The 18,458-nt window shown below is 51.2% G+C and overlaps 7 protein-coding genes across 7 annotated transcripts; 2 read left to right on the top strand and 5 right to left on the bottom strand.

The window, feature by feature from the left end:
* Positions 1-1,415: 1,415 nt before the first annotated feature.
* Positions 1,416-2,633, bottom strand: M437DRAFT_82989 (uncharacterized protein; the record flags this gene model as incomplete). Its single annotated transcript, XM_041027854.1, has 1 exon — positions 1,416-2,633. One exon carries the CDS (start codon positions 2,631-2,633, stop codon positions 1,416-1,418), a length of 1,218 nt encoding a protein of 405 aa, XP_040882025.1.
* Positions 2,634-3,674: 1,041 nt separating this feature from the next.
* On the bottom strand, positions 3,675-4,637 carry M437DRAFT_43482 (RNA-binding domain-containing protein; the record flags this gene model as incomplete). Its single annotated transcript, XM_041020748.1, has 1 exon — positions 3,675-4,637. The coding sequence occupies one exon, from the start codon at positions 4,635-4,637 to the stop codon at positions 3,675-3,677; it is 963 nt and encodes a 320-aa protein (XP_040882024.1).
* Positions 4,638-5,935: 1,298 nt separating this feature from the next.
* Positions 5,936-7,813, top strand: M437DRAFT_43245 (ALG6, ALG8 glycosyltransferase; the record flags this gene model as incomplete). The annotated part of the gene is made up of 3 exons (XM_041020711.1): positions 5,936-6,170; positions 6,229-6,391; positions 6,442-7,813. The coding sequence occupies 3 exons, from the start codon at positions 5,936-5,938 to the stop codon at positions 7,811-7,813; spliced, it is 1,770 nt and encodes a 589-aa protein (XP_040882023.1).
* A 139-nt stretch (positions 7,814-7,952) lies between these two features.
* On the bottom strand, positions 7,953-8,293 carry M437DRAFT_73899 (uncharacterized protein; the record flags this gene model as incomplete). Its single annotated transcript, XM_041026128.1, has 3 exons — positions 7,953-8,096; positions 8,152-8,228; positions 8,284-8,293. The coding sequence occupies 3 exons, from the start codon at positions 8,291-8,293 to the stop codon at positions 7,953-7,955; spliced, it is 231 nt and encodes a 76-aa protein (XP_040882022.1).
* A 290-nt stretch (positions 8,294-8,583) lies between these two features.
* Positions 8,584-9,888, top strand: M437DRAFT_64603 (ran GTPase activating protein 1; the record flags this gene model as incomplete). The annotated part of the gene is made up of 2 exons (XM_041024447.1): positions 8,584-8,769; positions 8,830-9,888. 2 exons carry the CDS (start codon positions 8,584-8,586, stop codon positions 9,886-9,888), a joined length of 1,245 nt encoding a protein of 414 aa, XP_040882021.1.
* A 1,430-nt stretch (positions 9,889-11,318) lies between these two features.
* M437DRAFT_44411 (ATP synthase subunit alpha) lies at positions 11,319-15,436 on the bottom strand (the record flags this gene model as incomplete). The annotated part of the gene is made up of 6 exons (XM_041020896.1): positions 11,319-12,026; positions 12,079-12,149; positions 13,784-13,814; positions 14,290-14,905; positions 14,973-15,121; positions 15,365-15,436. 6 exons carry the CDS (start codon positions 15,434-15,436, stop codon positions 11,319-11,321), a joined length of 1,647 nt encoding a protein of 548 aa, XP_040882020.1.
* A 568-nt stretch (positions 15,437-16,004) lies between these two features.
* Positions 16,005-18,347, bottom strand: M437DRAFT_64601 (ankyrin; the record flags this gene model as incomplete). The annotated part of the gene is made up of 1 exon (XM_041024446.1): positions 16,005-18,347. One exon carries the CDS (start codon positions 18,345-18,347, stop codon positions 16,005-16,007), a length of 2,343 nt encoding a protein of 780 aa, XP_040882019.1.
* Between the last annotated feature and the right edge of the window lie 111 nt (positions 18,348-18,458).

Raw genomic sequence — 18,458 nt, 5'->3', positions numbered from 1 at the left:
AGGCTATTATAGACTAGGTTAGTTCCTTACCTAGTATTCTATATATTTAGCCTCTTAGTTTAGGTAGTTCTACTCTATATAGTAGAGGATCTTAAGTAGTTCTTTATAGGTTATTAATAAAGGGTCTTAAGGCTCTTAACTAGCTTATTATAGCCTAGTTATAGGTCCTCTAACTAGTTAATAGCTAGTTATAGACTTTTTTAGCTAAGTATAGCTAGTTATAGGGTTATAGTAAAGATTAGGTTCTATTAGAATGTAAGAGAGTTATATAAGTAGGAGATATAAAGAAGTTTTAAAAAGGCTAAAGTACTATATTAGTAGTACTATGCTATCTAGTCCTTTTATAAAAAGGGATATCCTTTTTATATTAATTAGAGTTTTTTTAGCTAGAAAGACTATTTAGATCTATCTTATAACTCTTTATAGATATATATTTATCTTTAGTAAAATAGAAAGCTATAAGCTTAGCTTAAAGATAAATGCCTTACTACTCTTATCCTTAAAGTTATAGGGATTATAGCTAATTATAAGAAAAGTATAGTTATAGACTAAGAAAAGCTAATATTAGCTTACTTTTATAACTATATTATATCCTTATAACTCCTATAAGTTAACTAATAAGAAGTATAATAGTAATACTAGTATTATATAAAGTTAAGATAGTTATAAGTCTACCTTTTAAGGACTATAGAGGGCACCCTAGGCTATAGAGGCCTTCTAGAGCTTAGCTACTAGATATAATTACTAAAGGAACTTGATTTCTTTAGACTACTAGCACACGGCACGGTTATATACTAAATCCGCCAAGTAATGGCTTACTCCGGCTTCGCAATAATAGCCCGAAGTCACTTGTTGAGGGTACGACCCTGGCTCAAAATGACAGCGCGTATGGTTGCTACCGACGGCCATCTGTATTCTCCCATTCGTCTATATATGCTTCATGGGAATCTTCTGGCTGCATACATGTCATTTTGATACTTTTTTTGGTCAATGTGATGCTCATCGGGACCGCTGATCTAGAAGCAGCGAAGTTGCGAAATCAATCAAGCAAGCAAACGAGAAACCATCGCACAACTTGATGTCAACGAAGCACATAGAATTGCATACTAGAGTTGATTTTCCAAATTTGTATTTCCTGCATATAAAGTAGTTCTGACCAGGTATATCATTCCCCTTACTTCGTTCGCCATCAACAGAGTGGTATTATGCCCTCCAAAACCAAGACTCCATAGAAAACGCCTCTCACCAGCCCCATGTCATGTACTGTACTCCCTTGTTCCCGTTCATGCGCGTTAGCAACCAATCGTCCTTCTGTAAATTCACGTTAAACAGCATCTCATCATAAACCAGATCTTAGTCTCCATACTCATCTCAGCCCTGGACCCAACTAGGCAAGATCAGAGCGTCGAATCCACTCAAGCACCAACTCCAACGCTCGAGGCAATGCTGAACAACTTGGACTTTCTGAATCCCAGACCGCTTTTGCCAGCTTCGCGCGCGCAAGCTGTGGCTCCGTCGCCGGTGCCAGTCAAGCCAGCTTCGAATCTGCCGGCTTCTTTGCCCATGGAGTAACCGGCGGAGAAGCTGATGGCGCTGAACACAACTACTACGCCCACGCTGACGACCCATGTGAAGAGCGTTGGACTGACAGTCATGTCGTCGGCACCATAGACGGCGCCAGAGTTGCGGCGTTTCTTGATCATTCTTCGTTCCTTGGATGAGCCGCGACCAGAAGTGCCTTTCCGTTTACCCTCCGATTTGGAGGAACGGCCTTCGGCAGAAGCGGAAGTAGAGGTAGATGCACGGCGGATGGTCGGCTTGAATGTCGGCTCGGTAACGGGAGCTAAAAGGGGCGAGTTGTTCTCGAGAGCAGAGGCAGGCACCATGCGCAGTGTGTTTGGCTGGATTCTGTTTGACGCTGGAGGAGGGGCATCAGCTGCAGCGCGAGTGTTCGACTTGGGGAGTCCGCGAGCAGCCGCAGCAAAAGACTGCAAAGTGGAAAGACTGGCGCGGAGGGCAGCTTCGTGGTCAGCAGCTGCGTTGTGGTTTGGGGAGAGCATGTTGAAGGGCGAGTGTTGAACTCTGGCCTCTGCACGAGATGGGTATGAGTGCCTAGCCGAATGACGACGTTCGGGTTGAGCGGGAAAGTACGAGCCTGGCACAGGCTGACTCGCATGTCTGACAGGATGGCTCGAAGGGTGAGAGAAGGCATTCGGCTGGGGTGTGAAGACGTTGTCGTTGTTGATAGGGTAGTTGACGGCTGTCCTGTTCTCATCATCATCCGAGGACTCGACCATGGCATCTCTGACGTGCGTCGCTGGTAGCCTGAGCCCTTCACCAGACGAAGTTATAACATGATCGTCGTCGCTCTCGCTCTCTTCATATTCTTCTTGACTGCTGGCAGCGCCAGCACTTGCGGCACGACTGGCGATGTTGAGTCGCGAGGGTCGACCGGGTCTTTGGCGTCTTCGACGGTATGAAGCTGGCGTTTGATGAACACGAAGACCTGTGGTTACGATCTCGTCGGCAGCAGAGGAGAGTGACGACGACGAGGGTTGAGATGAAATCTCAATCCACGAATCTGCACGACTGGCGTCAGCACTGCCTTGATGATGCCTGTCCATGCCAGCCATGAAGGAACAACAGGAAGAAAGGTAACAAGCCAGACAACAAGCACCGCAAGTATGCGTAAAGGCAGGAGGTGAATAGGTACGAAGACGCATTCGAGTCACACGTTTGCTTCTTACCTTCTGACCGAGTCCGGCCTGTGTCGGCGGTCAGCCCATGACCTCTGTTTTCAGGATTCAAGTGGTTTGACATGGTAGATGACGGCGCGTATGGGCTATGACGTGTCTGAGTTCAAAGTCTTATGTAGTTTGCGTGGAAGCCAGAGAACGGATGGTAAGTGGTACGAGGGGAGGGGAGGGGTGAGTGGCTGGTTCTGGAGACGACCCTGAGAGAGGGAGAGAAAGGTAGGATAGAGTAGTGCAGCCAAATGTTCCTAAGCAAACAGGCACCAACGAATCATGCGGCAGCGACTGCAGTCCGTCAAGGCCCAAGAAATGAGGGTGCAAGTCGTTGGCAGGAGACGAAGTGATCGTTGTCGATGATGCTATCCGAGTCGGTGTATGAGTACTCCTACCCCACCTCCGCGGGTCACGCAACGGTCCGATCAAGTGGCCACTCTTTAAGCTTCGCTACTCTTGGTCCTTGGTTTCATATGTCTGCTCCTTGAATAACACGTCTGCAACTCGACAAAAGAGCAGGATATACCTTGTTGTGATTGGCCTGGCCTTCTATGGCTGCATAAGGATTCTACATGCATACCTGATACTGCCTTCAAAGGCTGACCGGTGCCCAACCACCTGCATGCTGTATATCACCTGCAGGACCCTGAGTCGTGTATCCGCTATAATCATTGCACATGTGACCTAAGGTGATCCTTTGTTGTCGGGGTATATCTTTTGACATAACATGCTATAAAACTACTACGCTATCGAATAGCTACTACAACTCACCTAGCGCCGTGATTGTACAAAGCACCCATTTCCCAGCAATCGTGTCTTTCGCTGCCGTATAATCGACCGAATGATCATCATGCTACCCCAGATATCCGTGAACGCCAAACTTTTTGTGATAAAGGACATGAACCGATTAGATGTAGAGCGAACCGCTTAGTCGAAAGACACACGGTTGCCCTGGAAGTCGCCGAAGCCGCCGCGGTTGGTAGATCCACCACGACCGCCACCACGGCCACCGCGACCACCACGATCGCCAAAGCCGCCACGGCCACCGCGGCCACCGCCACGACCACCACGGTCGTTGAAGCCGCCGCGACCTCCGCGACCGCCACCGCGGCCGCCGAAGCCACCGCCGCCACCGTTGTTGTCACGGGGAGCAGCGAAGTCCAGACGGATGTTGCGGCCGTCGACATCAGCGCCGTTCAGGCCCTCGAGAGCGGCCTTGGCCTCCTCGACGGAGCCGAACTCGACGTAACCGAAGCCCTTGGGGGCGCCAGTCTCGCGGTCGGTAGGGAGACGGATGCTGTTGATGCTACCGTACTCGGAGAAGTAGCCAGTAAGGCTGTCGGTGGTGGTGTTGAACGAAACGTTACCAACGAAGAGAGTGGTAGAAGGAGTGCTTTGCTGCTTGTCACCGAAAGCGTTGGCGCGGGCACCAACCTGGCTCTTGTCGTAGCTACGGTTGCTGTTGTCTCTGGGAGTGCTGAAGTCGCACTTGAGGGTACGGCCATCAAGGTCGGTACCGTGCTTGGCGTTGAGAGCCTGGGTGGCGGCATCAACGTCGGCGAACTCTACGTAAGAGAAACCCTTGGAGCGGCCGGAGTCGGCGTGGGTGATGACTCTGACGGAGACAGGAGAGAACTCCTCGAACTCCTTGGAGAGCCAGTCCTCGTCGACGTTCCATGAGAGACCACCAACGAAGAGAACCTTGCTGGGCTCACCGAACTGACCCTCAGCGGTGACCTTGACCTTCTTGGAAGAAGCGTCAGGGGCCTCCTCGGCCTTGCGCTTCTTGCTAGGCTCCTCGGCCTTCTTGACCTCCTCTTCAGAGTCAGAGTCGGATGAGTCGCTGTCGGAGTCGGAGTCGGAAGAGTCCTTCAGGAAGATGTTAGCCATATGATACGGATGTATAAGAATGTGAGATGAGCATACCTTGGCAGCGGGCTTCTCGTCCTCAGACTCAGAGTCGGAGCTGTCAGAGCTGTCAGAGTCGCTGGAATCGGCCTTCTTGGCGGCAGGCTTCTCGTCCTCAGACTCGGAGTCAGAGCTGTCAGAGTCAGAGTCAGATGACTCGGCCTTAGCAGCAGGCTTCTCGTCCTCAGAGTCGGAGCTGTCCGAGTCAGAAGAGTCGGAGGACTCCTCCTTCTTAGCCTTCTTAGAGACGGGCTTAGCCTCAGCCTCAGACTCGGACTCGGAGTCGGAAGAGCTGGAGCTGTCGGAGTCCATCTCCTCGTCAGAGTCGCTGGAGGGCTCAGGAGTGGGCTCCTTCTTGCTCTTCTTGGACTTCTTAGCGGCCTCGACGACCTTCTTTGCGACGTCCTTGCTCTTCTTGGGGTCCTCGGCCTTGGTGACGCGGCCAGACTTGACCTTGGTGGCCTCGACCTTAGGGGCGGCGGCCTTCTTGGTGCTCTTGTCCTTGGCCATTGTGATGTGTTGGTATTCTATAGAGGTCGAGGTTAGTCAGGTTCCGGACCGTGAGAGGTGGCAGGTAAGGCGGTTCGCGTGTGGTGGCGTGCATGGTCGATCGGTCAATCTATCGCAAATTGCAACAGCGACAGCAGATACGACGAGCGAGTATGGTGTGAGCGACCAGTGATGGTCGCAGTGTGCGGCAAAGCCCTCAGTAACCCATTATCACATGGAGTGATGGAAGCCAACAAGCCCTCAAGCCCACTGCTCTCGCACGCATGTCACGGCGATGTGTTCCCACAAGAGCCAGGAGTCTGCGCGCGAGATGGTCTGATGAAAAGCCGTCCTGATTGCGCATGTGCCCACTACCCACGTTAAAGAGATGGTGACATCTCAGTCTGCTTCACGCAAAACCAACAACGCGAAGAGAAGACTTGAACCCACTAATGAGAGGAGCGACGAACCCACTTGTTATGATAAAAAGTCGAATATAAAGAGTTGAGATGAAGATTCCAGGAAAAATATCGAGGAAAGTTCTGGTGAAGGAGGATGCAGAAGGAAAAACACTGGCAGTCCGACGTGCTAGTTATACCGCAGGCAACGCTAGCCGCTAGGACTTTCTGCCATTTTTTTGCGACTTTTTTTGTTGCGCACGGCTTCGAACGCTTCTCGGCCCGCTTCCCGGTGACCGCCCTCCGCATTAAGCCTGTGCCACAAACGACGGGTCTCGGACTTGCCAGCGTGGACAGTCGAGAACCGAGATGGTTCCCTAATAAGAGATAAACATGGCTCCCACCTCACATCGCCCTCGCAAGAAGAGAAGGGAAGATCAGGTCTCTGGTCCCCGCAGCAATGCCTTGATCGTTACAGATGCAGAGACAAAGCAGCAGAAGCCAGCTTTCCCCCTGGTATCTTTCTTACTGCCTGCCAGGGGAACAGTGTCACAATGGGTGGTGATGCCGCTCATCCTCATGGCTGTAGGACTCTTCAGGTGGGCCACTGGTTTCTGGGGCTATTCTGGTAAGTCCTGGATTCGATAGGCTCTCTTATATCCTGGAACTCATTTTCGATTGTCTAGGCCTTGACAAACCCCCTATGCACGGTGACTTTGAGGCACAGCGTCACTGGATGGAATTGACCAACCACCTACCTGTCTCACACTGGTACTTTCACGACCTGCAGTGGTGGGGCCTTGACTATCCTCCATTGACAGCTTACCACAGTTGGGTTTTGGGTAAAGTGTAAGCATCGCCTTCGACCGTGCTGTTTGGTCACTTGCTGACTTGAACAGGGGCAACTATATTAACCCATCATGGTTCGCTCTGAAGAGTTCACGTGGGCTCGATGATCCTGATTTGAAGATCTTCATGCGTGCTACAGTCATCGTCTCAGAGTATCTCATCCTGGTGCCAGCGGCGGTCATCTTCACCCGTCACATGAGCAAGCTGTGCGGCATTACAACATGGGAATCTTCAGTTGCCCTCACTGCCGTACTTATGCAGCCAGCGACAATGCTCATCGATCACGGACACTTCCAGTATAACACCGTTATGCTTGGTTTGATGCTTGCGTCCATGTCAAGTATGCTTGCAGGCCGCCATCTGTGGAGTTGCGTGTACTTTGTTGCTGCGCTTGGCTTCAAGCAAATGGCGCTCTTCTATGCACCGTCTGTGTTCGCTTACCTACTGGGAATCTGTGTCTTTCCTCGTATCAACATCGGTAGGCTGATGAGCATAGCTATCATCACGATTGCCTCCTTTGCAGCTCTTTTCTTGCCATTCCTTCTTGGCATCGCTTACGATTCTTGGAAAGGTGTGTTCTTGCCATTTGATGCACAAGCTCCTCCGCTTCTGGACAATCTTCCGATCCAGATTTCGACCAAGGCATGGTACTACCCATTTGTTTTCCAGCTTGCACAATCTATTCACCGTATCTTCCCTTTCGCGCGCGGACTTTTCGAAGACAAGGTGGCAAATGTCTGGTGTGCCGTGCATGCATCGGGACTGCACAAGCTACATCGATACGATTCGAGTCTTCTGTCGAGGGCAGCACTAGGGCTTACTAGCCTGTCAATCCTCCCACCATGCCTGGTTGTGTTCATCAAGCCGAAGAAGGAGCTTGTGCCATGGGCACTGGCAACCACAGCATGGGGCTTCTTCCTTTGCAGCTACCAAGTACACGAAAAGAACGTCTTGCTGCCTTTGTTACCAATGACGATGCTCATGGCTGGACATGGTGGACTTAGACCGGATCTGCGAGCGTGGATTGGATTTGCTAACACCTTGGCTTGCTGGACCATGTTCCCTCTACTTAAAAGGGACGAACTCAGAATTCCTTACTTCGTCTTGACACTTCTCTGGGCATACCTCATGGGTCTTCCACCAACATCGCTTGCGGCGTACATTGGAGAGCAAGGTGTCTGGTTGTCATTACCCATCAAGGCAGTGCACCTTCTGTTCTACGTCGCAATGATGGGTTGGCATGTTGCCGAGGCATTTGTGCAGGCGCCAGCGAACATGCCTGATCTTTGGGTTGTAGGCAATGTCTGTGTAGGAGCTGCAGGATTCGGCCTGTGCTATCTCTGGTGTCTGTGGCACCTCGTAGCAGAAAGTGGATTGTTGCAATTTGGCAAGTCACTAGACGACAAGCAGAAGACGCTATAATTGGCAGCCAACAGGGTTGAGTGAAGTGGTGTTATTGTACACTATTTATACATAGATTCAAAAGTCTAGAGGTGTAATTGATTTTCCTGTAACGCCGGTCGCAATGCTGAAGGGGAAGACGAAGATTCGAGCCGAGTGTTTATGGCAAGCTGAAGCCGTAGCCCTGCATGCAGGTTCTGTACTTTTGGATCATGCTCTGGCAGTCGGCTTGGGGATCAGCGGCGGTAGAGAAGAGCATGCATTCGTCGCGAGCGGCCTTTTCATCCTTGCAGACGCAGCATGGCTGTAACCAGTGGTCAGGCAGTGTATTGGAATAAGGTTGTGCAGCGAATAAGTACCTTTGCCTTTGCGGCGGCTTCGCCTTTGGGCTTGAGGTCGGCAGCGAGGTTGTTGGTAGTTGTGACAGTGGACGATGCTGTAATTGGGTCAGAAATGGGTAGGCGCGAGTCGCAAAGCATAGAAGAACCCACGCTGAGACATTTTGGCAGAACTCGAGATAGGGAAAGAGCAGGAAGTGAATTGCGACAGATCAAGTTCAGATATTCAAGTATGAGGCAATCGCAGGGCAATATGTCAGCAGCGAACGGGCATTCACATTCAAGCGGCGAGGCGAGTCATTGCCAAGCTCTTTCTAGAACCTTAAAGGCCCGAGCAATAAACAAATGCCTGTGACCATGTGAAACACCAATTTCTTGTCGCAACCCCTCTCTGCCTCTCTATACCACTCCCCCTCTCTGCATTCCTTCTGTTCATCCGCTCAAACAACCGCCATGGCAAACATTTTTTCGCTCGAGGGCAGAGCCCTGAAACTCGACTCGGCTGCCGACATGGACAAGCACATCGCTGACCTCAAGGCCAACAACGACGTTGAGGAGGTCGTCTTTGTCGGAAACACACTGGGTGTTGAGGCTTGTGAAGCCCTGGCTAAAGTGCTCGAGACCAAGAAAAAGCTCAAGGTACGCCGTCAGATCGTAACTGATTAATCTGCAACGGTCAAATCTGACCCATCCATCCAGGTCGCCAACTTTGCCGACATTTTCACTTCGCGTCTCGTCGATGAGATCCCTGATGCACTCAGTCACCTGCTTACTTCTCTGCTTGCTCTCCCCGAACTCCACACCGTCAACCTCTCCGACAATGCCTTTGGTCTTATGACCGTCGCTCCTCTTCAGCCCTTCCTCTCCCAGCACGTGCCTCTGCAGCACCTGATCTTGAACAACAACGGTCTCGGTCCTGCTGCCGGAACCCTCGTCGCTGAAGCCCTCACCACTCTTGCTGAGAAGAAAGAGCAAGCTCGCAAGAATGGCAAGACAGTCCCTGACCTTGAGACTGTTATTTGCGGTCGCAACAGATTGGAGAATGGCTCCATGGACGCCTGGGTAAAGGCATACTCGGCCAACAACAAGATCAAGACTATCCGCATGGTACAGAACGGGATCCGTCAAGAAGGAATCTCTGCCCTGTTGCAGAACGGTTTGAGCAAGTGCAGTGCTCTCGAGGTCTTGGACTTGCAAGACAACACCTTCACTGCCATGGGTGGTCGTGCACTTGCAGATGTCATCGCAAACTGGTCCGTTATCAAAGAGCTTGGTGTCGGTGACTGCCTGCTAAGCGCTCGTGGCGCTGTCATGCTCGCAGAAGCTCTCAAGGCTGGCAAGAACAAGACTCTTCAGACACTTCGCCTCCAGTACAACGAGATTGATGTGAAGGGTATCGAAGCCCTGTGCAAGGTCGCCCAGACAAGTGAGCTGCCTGCTCTCCAGCGTGTTGAACTGAACGGCAACAAGTTCTCAGAGGACGACAGCAACGTTGAGGCCTTGAAGACTCTGCTCGACGAGCGCAGAGAGGAGAACGCTCCGGACGCTGACGAGGACGATGAGACTTGGGGTATCGACGAGCTTGATGACCTGGAAGAGGACAGTGACGATGAAGATGAAGACGAAGACGACGAAGATGCAGAGGAAGAGCGCGTCATCAAGCAGGCCGACCAAGCCGAATCAGAAACCGTCGCCCAAGAGAAGGACAACTCAGTGGACGAGCTCGCAGATCTTATGGGTAAGACGGAGCTCAAGTAACGCCTTTCTTTCTCTACACATGCATTGGGTTTCTGGATTAGCGATTTCCTTTCCCCTCTTTTTGGCCACCATTTTGGATCTGCCACCATTCCCCCCTTCCCTATCGTCTTACTTTCAAGATAAATGATACCACACGCAAGCACATTGCACATGACTATACACCATACTTCTCGTCCCACCATCAAGCATACGTCTTTTCACACGTGAACATCACCATGCCAGAACTACCGTTCAATGTCTTACTTCTTGTGCACTCATATCATTGCCGTTTGCACCAAAGTCCATTCTACATCTCTTGCACTGAATTTTGCCAACAAGCTATGCATAGACGACATCTGATGCCCAAGAAATTCCTATCGCACTTTCCTATGCTCTCAAAATCTTCTGAGTAGTCTCATCACCACAATCAAATTTACCGGCACCGATTGACCCCATCTGCCCTGCTCAACAAGTACTTCCCCCCTTTTTTCAGATCACTTCTGCTACCAAACCTGCTCATAATCCAGTAACCCTCCCAATCCTTACGGGAAAACTCCAAACACCTGGTTCCTCATCGAGCGTGACGGGCTATAAGGCTGACTTATCGCCAGACTCAAGCATAGTCTTTGACCGCTTTCGATCTTTAGACGTTATATGGCATTACACCTTCTGGCTAGGCATATACGCATCCATGATTACAGAGACTTGGATTCCAGGCGTTATTGTTCTGTTGGTGCTGGTCGCGGTAACTCTATCTTAGAAGAGTAAGAAAAGAACAACAAGAAAGAAAAAGAACAAGATGTAAAAGAAAGATGGAAAGATGATAGAATAATGTTGAGAGATGGAGAAAAAGAAATACACTAGAAAGACAAGAAAAAGACAGAAGAAAGACAAAAGCTTTACGGACACTTGATCAAGATAGAGGAGACGATGAAATGATATACTGACGATAACCAATTGGATTGATGCTCTTAGAAGCGGGTGACTCCCCTGTCACAACATCGTTGAGTTATGCTATCTAAATGCATGATGCTTACACGAATCAAGGCGATCCCGGCGAGAGACCGTGCTATGAGTTGCTCTCACTGGACCGTGTTGAGATCGGTACATCACTGTGCATTTGGAGAGCAGTATCGGGTAGATCCACTAAACAGGGAGTTGGTCAATCAGAGGCGCCTGCTGTGTATGTGTCAGAGTCGTGCCTTCCCTGCTTCTTCTCTTGTGAGTAGCTGCCGAATCTAGGTCGACGTAGAACCAAAAGGCTCATATGGGGTGTGGCAAAAACATCGGAGGTGACCAGATTCACATGTTTGAGAAAAACGAAGATTATACACTTTGTCATTGAAAGATTTGGAAGAAAAACTCAATGAGACGCTACTTTCGCTCTACTATACACACGGCTTCTTCGGCCATCCCGCAATTTTCCCCGTTATAAATTTTTAATGAGAAATTTACGAGAAGCTGGAGGTGAAGCTCTTGATGACATCCTTAAGCTTGGCCTCGAGGTCCTTGCTGAGGGCACCCTCCTTGTCAATCTGGTCAAGGATAGCCTTCTCGTTGGTGCGGAGGTGGTTAAGGAAGTCAGCCTCCCACTGGAGGATCTTGGCGACGGGGACGCTGTCGAGGTGACCGTTGATACCAGCGTAGATGAGAGGAACCATCTCGTTGACGGCCATGGGGCTGTACTGCTTCTGCTTGAGGAGCTCGGTAAGACGCTCACCACGGGACAGGGTCTGCTTGGTGGCGGCATCAAGATCGGAACCGAACTGGGCGAAGGCAGCGACCTCACGGTACTGGGCCAAGAAGAGCTTGAGCGAACCGGCGACTTGCTTCATGGCCTTGAGCTGAGCGGCGGAACCGACACGCGAGACGGAAAGACCGACGTTAATGGCGGGACGGATACCCTTGTAGAAGAGCTCAGACTCCAAGAAGATTTGACCGTCAGTGATGGAAATGACGTTGGTGGGAATGTAAGCGGAGACATCACCACCCTGGGTCTCAATGATGGGCAGGGCAGTGAGCGAACCACCGCCGAGCTTGTCGTTCATCTTGGCAGCACGCTCGAGGAGACGAGAGTGGAGGTAGAAAACGTCACCGGGGTAAGCCTCACGACCGGGAGGACGACGGAGAAGGAGCGACATTTGACGGTAAGCAACAGCCTGTTACAAAAAGTCAGTACAAATTCGTTTGTAGGATAAGATTATTACATACCTGCTTGCTCAAGTCATCATAGATGATAACAGCATGCTTTCCATTGTCGCGGAAGTACTCTCCCATGGTGCCTTCGAGTAACATGTTAGTAAGAATAACGGTTAGATGCTTGAGGGTGACCCCTGAAATGAAGAATTGATGCTTGAGAGTGACTCGTAAGATGACAGGTGGATGCTTGAGAGTGACTCCGAAGATGACAGGTGGAAGAATATTGGACAGCGTCCAGAGGGGTCTAGGAAGAAGCAGCGACCGCCTGACGAGCGACGGCAGCGGCGTGCTTCGCAGTGTTGTTGTGCTTTGCAAGTGCGCTCGGAGAATCGTAGGAGCGACCGCAAGGCCCACAAGGGTATTTGGCAGCAGTCTTGGTAGCAGACTTGCGAGTGCGTTGTTTGGCTGCTCCAGCAACGGAGTCTTTGTTGTAGTGCTTCATAGCTGATGCGGCTTTCTTCTGGCGGAAGGCAACAGGGTTCTTTGCGAGCTGGCGGGCAGTGTGTGTTCGACCATAACCAAGTGACTTGATGTGACGACGAGCTTTGCGTTTCGAGTTGATGTCCTCAAGCTGGTCAGGCGTCAAGGTGTGTTGACCACGAACATCTTCTTTCAAGGCGCTTTGGCTGCATAGTGGAGAGTACTCGACGTCTTTGCGGTCCCAGGGAAAGATGTGCTTCTAGTACATCTCTTCGATGTGCTCGGTTTGGACGAAGAACATACAAGTCAGGGTAGCCTCGAGAGCCAAGAAAAAAGCACGGACTTGGGGAACGTCACGTGGGCGTGGCATAGGAGCCCAGCAGAGAAGCCCAGTGTGTGTGATCTTGTAGCCCTGACGGAAAGCCTTGCGAACCATTTTCGGCAACCGACGACCATTCGGCTTGTATCCGCGGATTCGTTTGCGGACGCCTTCGTCAATGTCGGTGCCAGAGCCAAAGTAGACTTTGTAGCCTTTGACACCACGCTTCCTCATGACATGAGCGTAGAGTGCCCACAGCTTGCCTTTGGGATATGGCAGCTTCTTGAAGAAGGATTCGACAGGAGGTTTGAGCGAGTAGAGCTGACGCGTCAAGCCAGGTGCAGTGGTCAGACGCACCAAACGAGTGACTCGATCGAAAGCAGGTCGGTCATGGAAGATGGCGCCGAAGACAGGATTCTTGAACCAGCCGGGCGCTTCGACGTCAAGCAAGCTCCAGGTGTAATCTTCGAGAAGCTCACGAGCGGCGGTATGCATTCTGGACAATGTCCAAAGAAAGTGTGATGGAACATGGTGAAGAAGTTCGCAAGCCACAGATTTGTTTTGAATGCGAGCCAGCTCATGGTTGAGGGAAGGTGCAAGTGGTAGATGGTTGAGGGAAGGTGTGGATGCTGACAGTGCATGTGATGACACAACGGAAGCTTCGTTGAGGGAAGGTGCAAAGCAAGAAGCTGCGTAGCGCCGACAAGAATGTGAGAGCACGTGAAGCCTTCTTTCAGGGCAGGTGCGAAAGAAGAACCCGCACAGCTCGCACCGTGTGAAGAGACAACGAAGCCTTGGTTGAGGGTAGGTGGAGGAATGTTGGAGGAAGGTGCAGGAAGGAAGGTGGCTTGATAAGAGGGAAGTTGGGAGTCACTCTCAACTCTCAACAAGTCACTCTCGTAAAGCCACTCTCGTAAAGTCACTCTCGTAGAGTCACTCTCAAGTTAGCATCTAACAAAAGAAATTTTTTTTACTTACAGCCAGTGAACGGGGCAATGTATTGAAGGGGCTATTTTCTCTAAGTCAGCAAAGTTCAAAAATGCAGAATCGCCAATCGCAAAAACGTAAGGTAAGAAAATGACTGAAGCAAGACACAGTAACGCTCAGGTTATGGTTGTGCCCTCCGAGAGACGACACACAAAGTGGCATCTCCAAGTGCAATGTAGGGCAAAAATGTGACTGAAGCACAGCACAATAGCGATCAGAAACAGAGCATTGTCCACTGAGAGACGACTCGTTTCTGAGCTATCCCCGGCTGCAAAGTAGGGCACAAGTGTGACTGAAGCACAACACAATGGTGCCCAGAAACACTGGCGGAGAGAGGGGATGAGGTATCCCCAAGTGCGATGCAGGGCAAAAATGTAGTTGTGAAAAGGCAGGATAGTGTTCAGAAACAGAGTAGTGTCCACTGAGAGAGGACACGTGTCTGCAACTGGTGGGGAGGGAAAAGTGAAGTTTGTGCAAGAGAGGATGGATGAACTTACAGCAGCCTCGGAGGCGGTGGCGGCAACGACGATGGAGTACTTCATGGCGTCGTTCTCCTCAAGGGTCTGAACGAGCTGAGCGACGGTGGAACGCTTCTGACCGACGGCGACGTAGACGCAGTAAAGCTTCTTGGACTCATCGGAGGTGTTGTTCCAACGCTTCTGGTTGAGCATGGCGTCAAGAGCGACGGCAGTCTTACCGGTCTGACGGTCACCAATGATCAACTCACGCTGACCACGGCCGATGGGAACCATGGCGTCGACGGACTTGAGACCAGTCTGGACGGGCTGGGAGACGGACTGGCGGGGAAGAATACCGGGAGCCTTGAGCTGAGCACGGCGTCTCTCGGAGGACTTGATGGGGCCCTTGCCATCGATGGGGTTACCGAGAGCGTCGACGACACGGCCGAGAAGCTCCATACCGACGGGAATGTCGACAATCTCTCCGGTACGCTTGACGGTCTCACCCTCCTTGACGAGACGGTCAGAACCGAACAGGACGACACCGACCTGGCCGGCCTCGAGGTTCATGCACATGCCCTTGACACCGGAGGCGAACTCGACGAGCTCCTCGGCCTGGACGTTGGCCATACCGTGAACACGAGCGATACCATCACTGTTGATTATGTGTCAGTATATCCCATGCGTCTTGTTTGATGATGCTAGGATTGTTGTAGACGTACCCGACGGAAAGGACACGGCCGGTCTCGGCGAGACCAGACTCCTCCTGGACACCACGGATTCTCTGCTCGAGGATGGAAGAGACCTCAGTGGGGGAGGCCTTGTCGGCATAGCCGCGGAAAGAGTTGGCGACGGGAGCGACAGCGCGGGCCTGTAGGTAGGGAACATGTCAGTGAGGTGTTGCAAGACTTGGCAAAGGCGAGCAAGCTTCGACGTCGCCAGCGACAGCTCCAGCGCGCAACCGGCCAACACGACGCGCAGACAGCACCCATTGGGCGTGGCGACAGGTCCAATGATGGTTGTCTGACCCAATGTTGGCCAGACATAGCGTATTTCTCGAGCTTGTAGTCGCAGGCGAGGTGTCGGCGAGTAGTTGGAGCTTGTTGAAACGTACAGCTGAAATTCTCGACGAAGCAGCGGCGACGGTGGCCACGCGGGCGCTCTGGCGAAGGGCGCTTCTGAACATGATGACAGAAATTTCTCAGAAGCCCGATGGGTGTGACGGGTCCCAATGAAATGGAGGATGGAGTGGAGATAGAGGGTGATGAGAGGTCGGTTCTAGGAGGAGGGTGAGGTTGAACGAGATTTGCCGCAACGAAGCACTCGGATTGGGTGGTCAAAGCGCCCCACTGGCCACTCCTTTTGGCAGCTTTTTGAATTTCGTAGCTTGCTGAGCCCTGCTTATATCATGTATCTACACCTCTGTCTGTCCTTTGTACAGTGAAGCAAAACAGCCTGTCTTGCTCTTTCCTTGTTACTACAGCTTGTCCAGCTCTCAATGGTTTTCAGCTGAGCTTTGTTCCTTCTCGCCGAGCGATAGTGTGCCAGCTGTTTTGTCACCCCAGACAGAAGTTCCGACCGAGTCCTCCTTCCTTGTCCCGACCGATTCCGGGGACCAGCGGCTCCTCTCCACGATTTCCATGTTCACTCCTCGTTGCCAATCAACGAATGCTTTGTGTCAAACAGTATCTTGTCTCATACCTGCCAGAGGTTGAGCTTGTGTGTGTATCTAATCTAATCTTCTTAAATAATAACTACTCGTCATCACTCCAATGCACGCTGTCCTCATCGCTGAAATGGTCCAGTAAATCATCTCCCACTGACTGTGAGGTCTCTTCCACCTTAGCCCTTTTTTCAGTTGCTTCTGACTCTCGTCGGATGTTAGCAGCATCGAGGTTGTCCATGTCGTTCTTCACCCAGTCATCCAGGAATCGACTGATTTCGAATCTGACTGCTCGCAATGGATCAGCCCATGAAGCTTCTTGAGCTAGCTTCGCGGCAAGCTCATCCGCGCACAAGTAGTCATCCACATCTCTGAGTGATGTCCTGGCTCCAGCCCATAGCAAACCCTTGACCGTCTCGATGTTTCCTACGGCCACAGCGAGATGCAATGGCGTTCTGTGCAACGCGTCGGTAAGATCGAGAGTGGCTCCCTTCTTACAAAACAAGTCAACCAAGTCACCGTTACCATATATCGCAGCCCAGTGCAGCATGCTCTTGCCGCCATCCCATTCTCGACGATCGATGTTCAGTTTAGTATCGGTCTCCTCCAAGATCAAAAAAACGTCCCGTAGGCAGTTCTCTCTTGCTGCCTTCTCAAGGATCGAAATGTCTTGTCGATTCACCCAGGGATCTGCACCGCTTTCGAGAAGAAGACGGATGATGGGTACATCTCGTGAGCGAACAGCCATGGAAAGAGCACAATCACGGATTTCCTCGGTCCCAAATGGACAGCCAAGTTCTTCATACTGTTCGTCCTTTGGCGTATGTGTCTTTTGGTCAGACCCATAAAAGCTCAATAGTCTTTTGCTCGGCTTATAATAACACCATTCGTGAATGTCAGTTTCATCCCGATGGATTAGTGTCCTGCACCAATGCTCGTTCTGAAACTTTGCTGCCAATATGAGTGGGCTAGGGATTGGGTTGTAAACTTTCGACTCCCATGCCAGAGTGTCCTCAGCAATTGCTTGTACGCTGCTAGGCTCTGTTGGCTCTGTTGGCTCTGGTGGTTCGGGTGGTTCGGGTCTGCGCGCCACAGGGAAGCTGAGCAAAAGATTCACCATGTCGTCTTGTTGGTGATATATCGCGAGACTGAGCAAGTATTCATCAGGTAGCGTTTCGACCGTGGTGAACCTGACGCTGTCGTGGAGCAGCTCAACGCCATACTGGTTCTGAGTGAGAATCATCATCTCCAAAAGCCGACAATAATACAGTTCAGACAATCGGCCCCCAGCTTCGAGAAGCACATCGACGATACGTCTTCGAGACTCTTCTCGATTTTTTAGTACTTCTGGTATCGTTGGTTCAATCTCGCTGTTTGTGCTCCTGGAAGAATGACTGGAGGTTCTCGAGAGATAGGGCTTGTATATCTGTGCAGGTCGTAGCCAGATGAACATTGCTTTCTCCAGCGCGGTCGAAAGTTCTGCCTGACTGGCTGCAAGGTCTCGAACCAAAAGTTCTGTCGCTGCAAGATGACTTCTCTGGATTGCGAAGGTCAGTGCTTCAAAGCCATGAGCACCCTTGTGAGCACCTCTGTTCATAAGTGTCTCCATGATACCAGTGTCGCCAACCCGAGCTGCTGCCGCAAGTCCTGTCGATAGTTTGTCTTTCGTGTATCTGAATCTGCTGATAAGGTGACGCACAACTTCCGTGTGAGAGAACTTCGCAGCTCTAGCCAGTGCAGCGCCTGTTTCATCTTCTGCTCCTTGTTCAATGAGTAAGAGAATAGATGGCATGTGTCCGCCACCAGCTGCCGAAGTCAATGGATCAACCAGCTCCTCAGGTTCGAATGTATGATTGTTCAGAAAATATTCCAGAGGTTCGAACTGATGATATTCGGCTGCAGTGCATATGGCTTCGACTCTGTTTTCAGCACCCATACCGAGGAAGTACTTGACTGAGCGCATATCGCCCGCAGCACATGCTGCAAGAAGCCCAGAATCGACAGCTTTGTCGAACTCTGTGACTCTTGAACGGAAAACCTTGAGAACCTCGGCGGTTTCGCTGCGACCCCTCCTGGTTGTGCCGACCAGAATTGAGGCAAGATCTCCACGCCATTTCCTGGACATGCCCGAAGTTGTCAACTGAGCTTTGATGGGTTCGAGGAGAAGTTGCAACATGGGCTGATCTCCTTCGAAAGCAGCTGTTCGCAGTGCTGCTGCATTGACAGTCGCACCACCATGGTCGAGCAGGAAGCGCACCAGAGGTATGGAACCTGTCTTAGCCGCATGATTCAAAGCGTAATCCAACTGGCCAGGGGGACCGATAATCTTGTTGACATGCGCATTTTGCTCCTGGACTAGGCGTTTGACCTGTGGCAAGTCTGCTGTGATGCAAGCTCGATATAGCGCATCGTCGAGTTGTGTAGTGTCTTCCATGGTCGCAGAAGAGGACGGGATGGAGAATGTTGATGGAAGAAAGACAAATTCGATGCGACATATGCATCTGACGATAATAATTGCTTGCTTACCTACCTTTGTCGTGCAGAC

This window comes from Aureobasidium melanogenum (assembly GCF_000721775.1).
Source record: "Aureobasidium melanogenum CBS 110374 unplaced genomic scaffold scaffold_5, whole genome shotgun sequence".
NCBI classification, from domain to species: Eukaryota; Fungi; Ascomycota; class Dothideomycetes; order Dothideales; family Saccotheciaceae; genus Aureobasidium; species Aureobasidium melanogenum.
The sequence above is the reverse complement of the archived record's forward strand: the minus strand, read 5'-3'. Positions and strand labels throughout refer to the sequence as shown.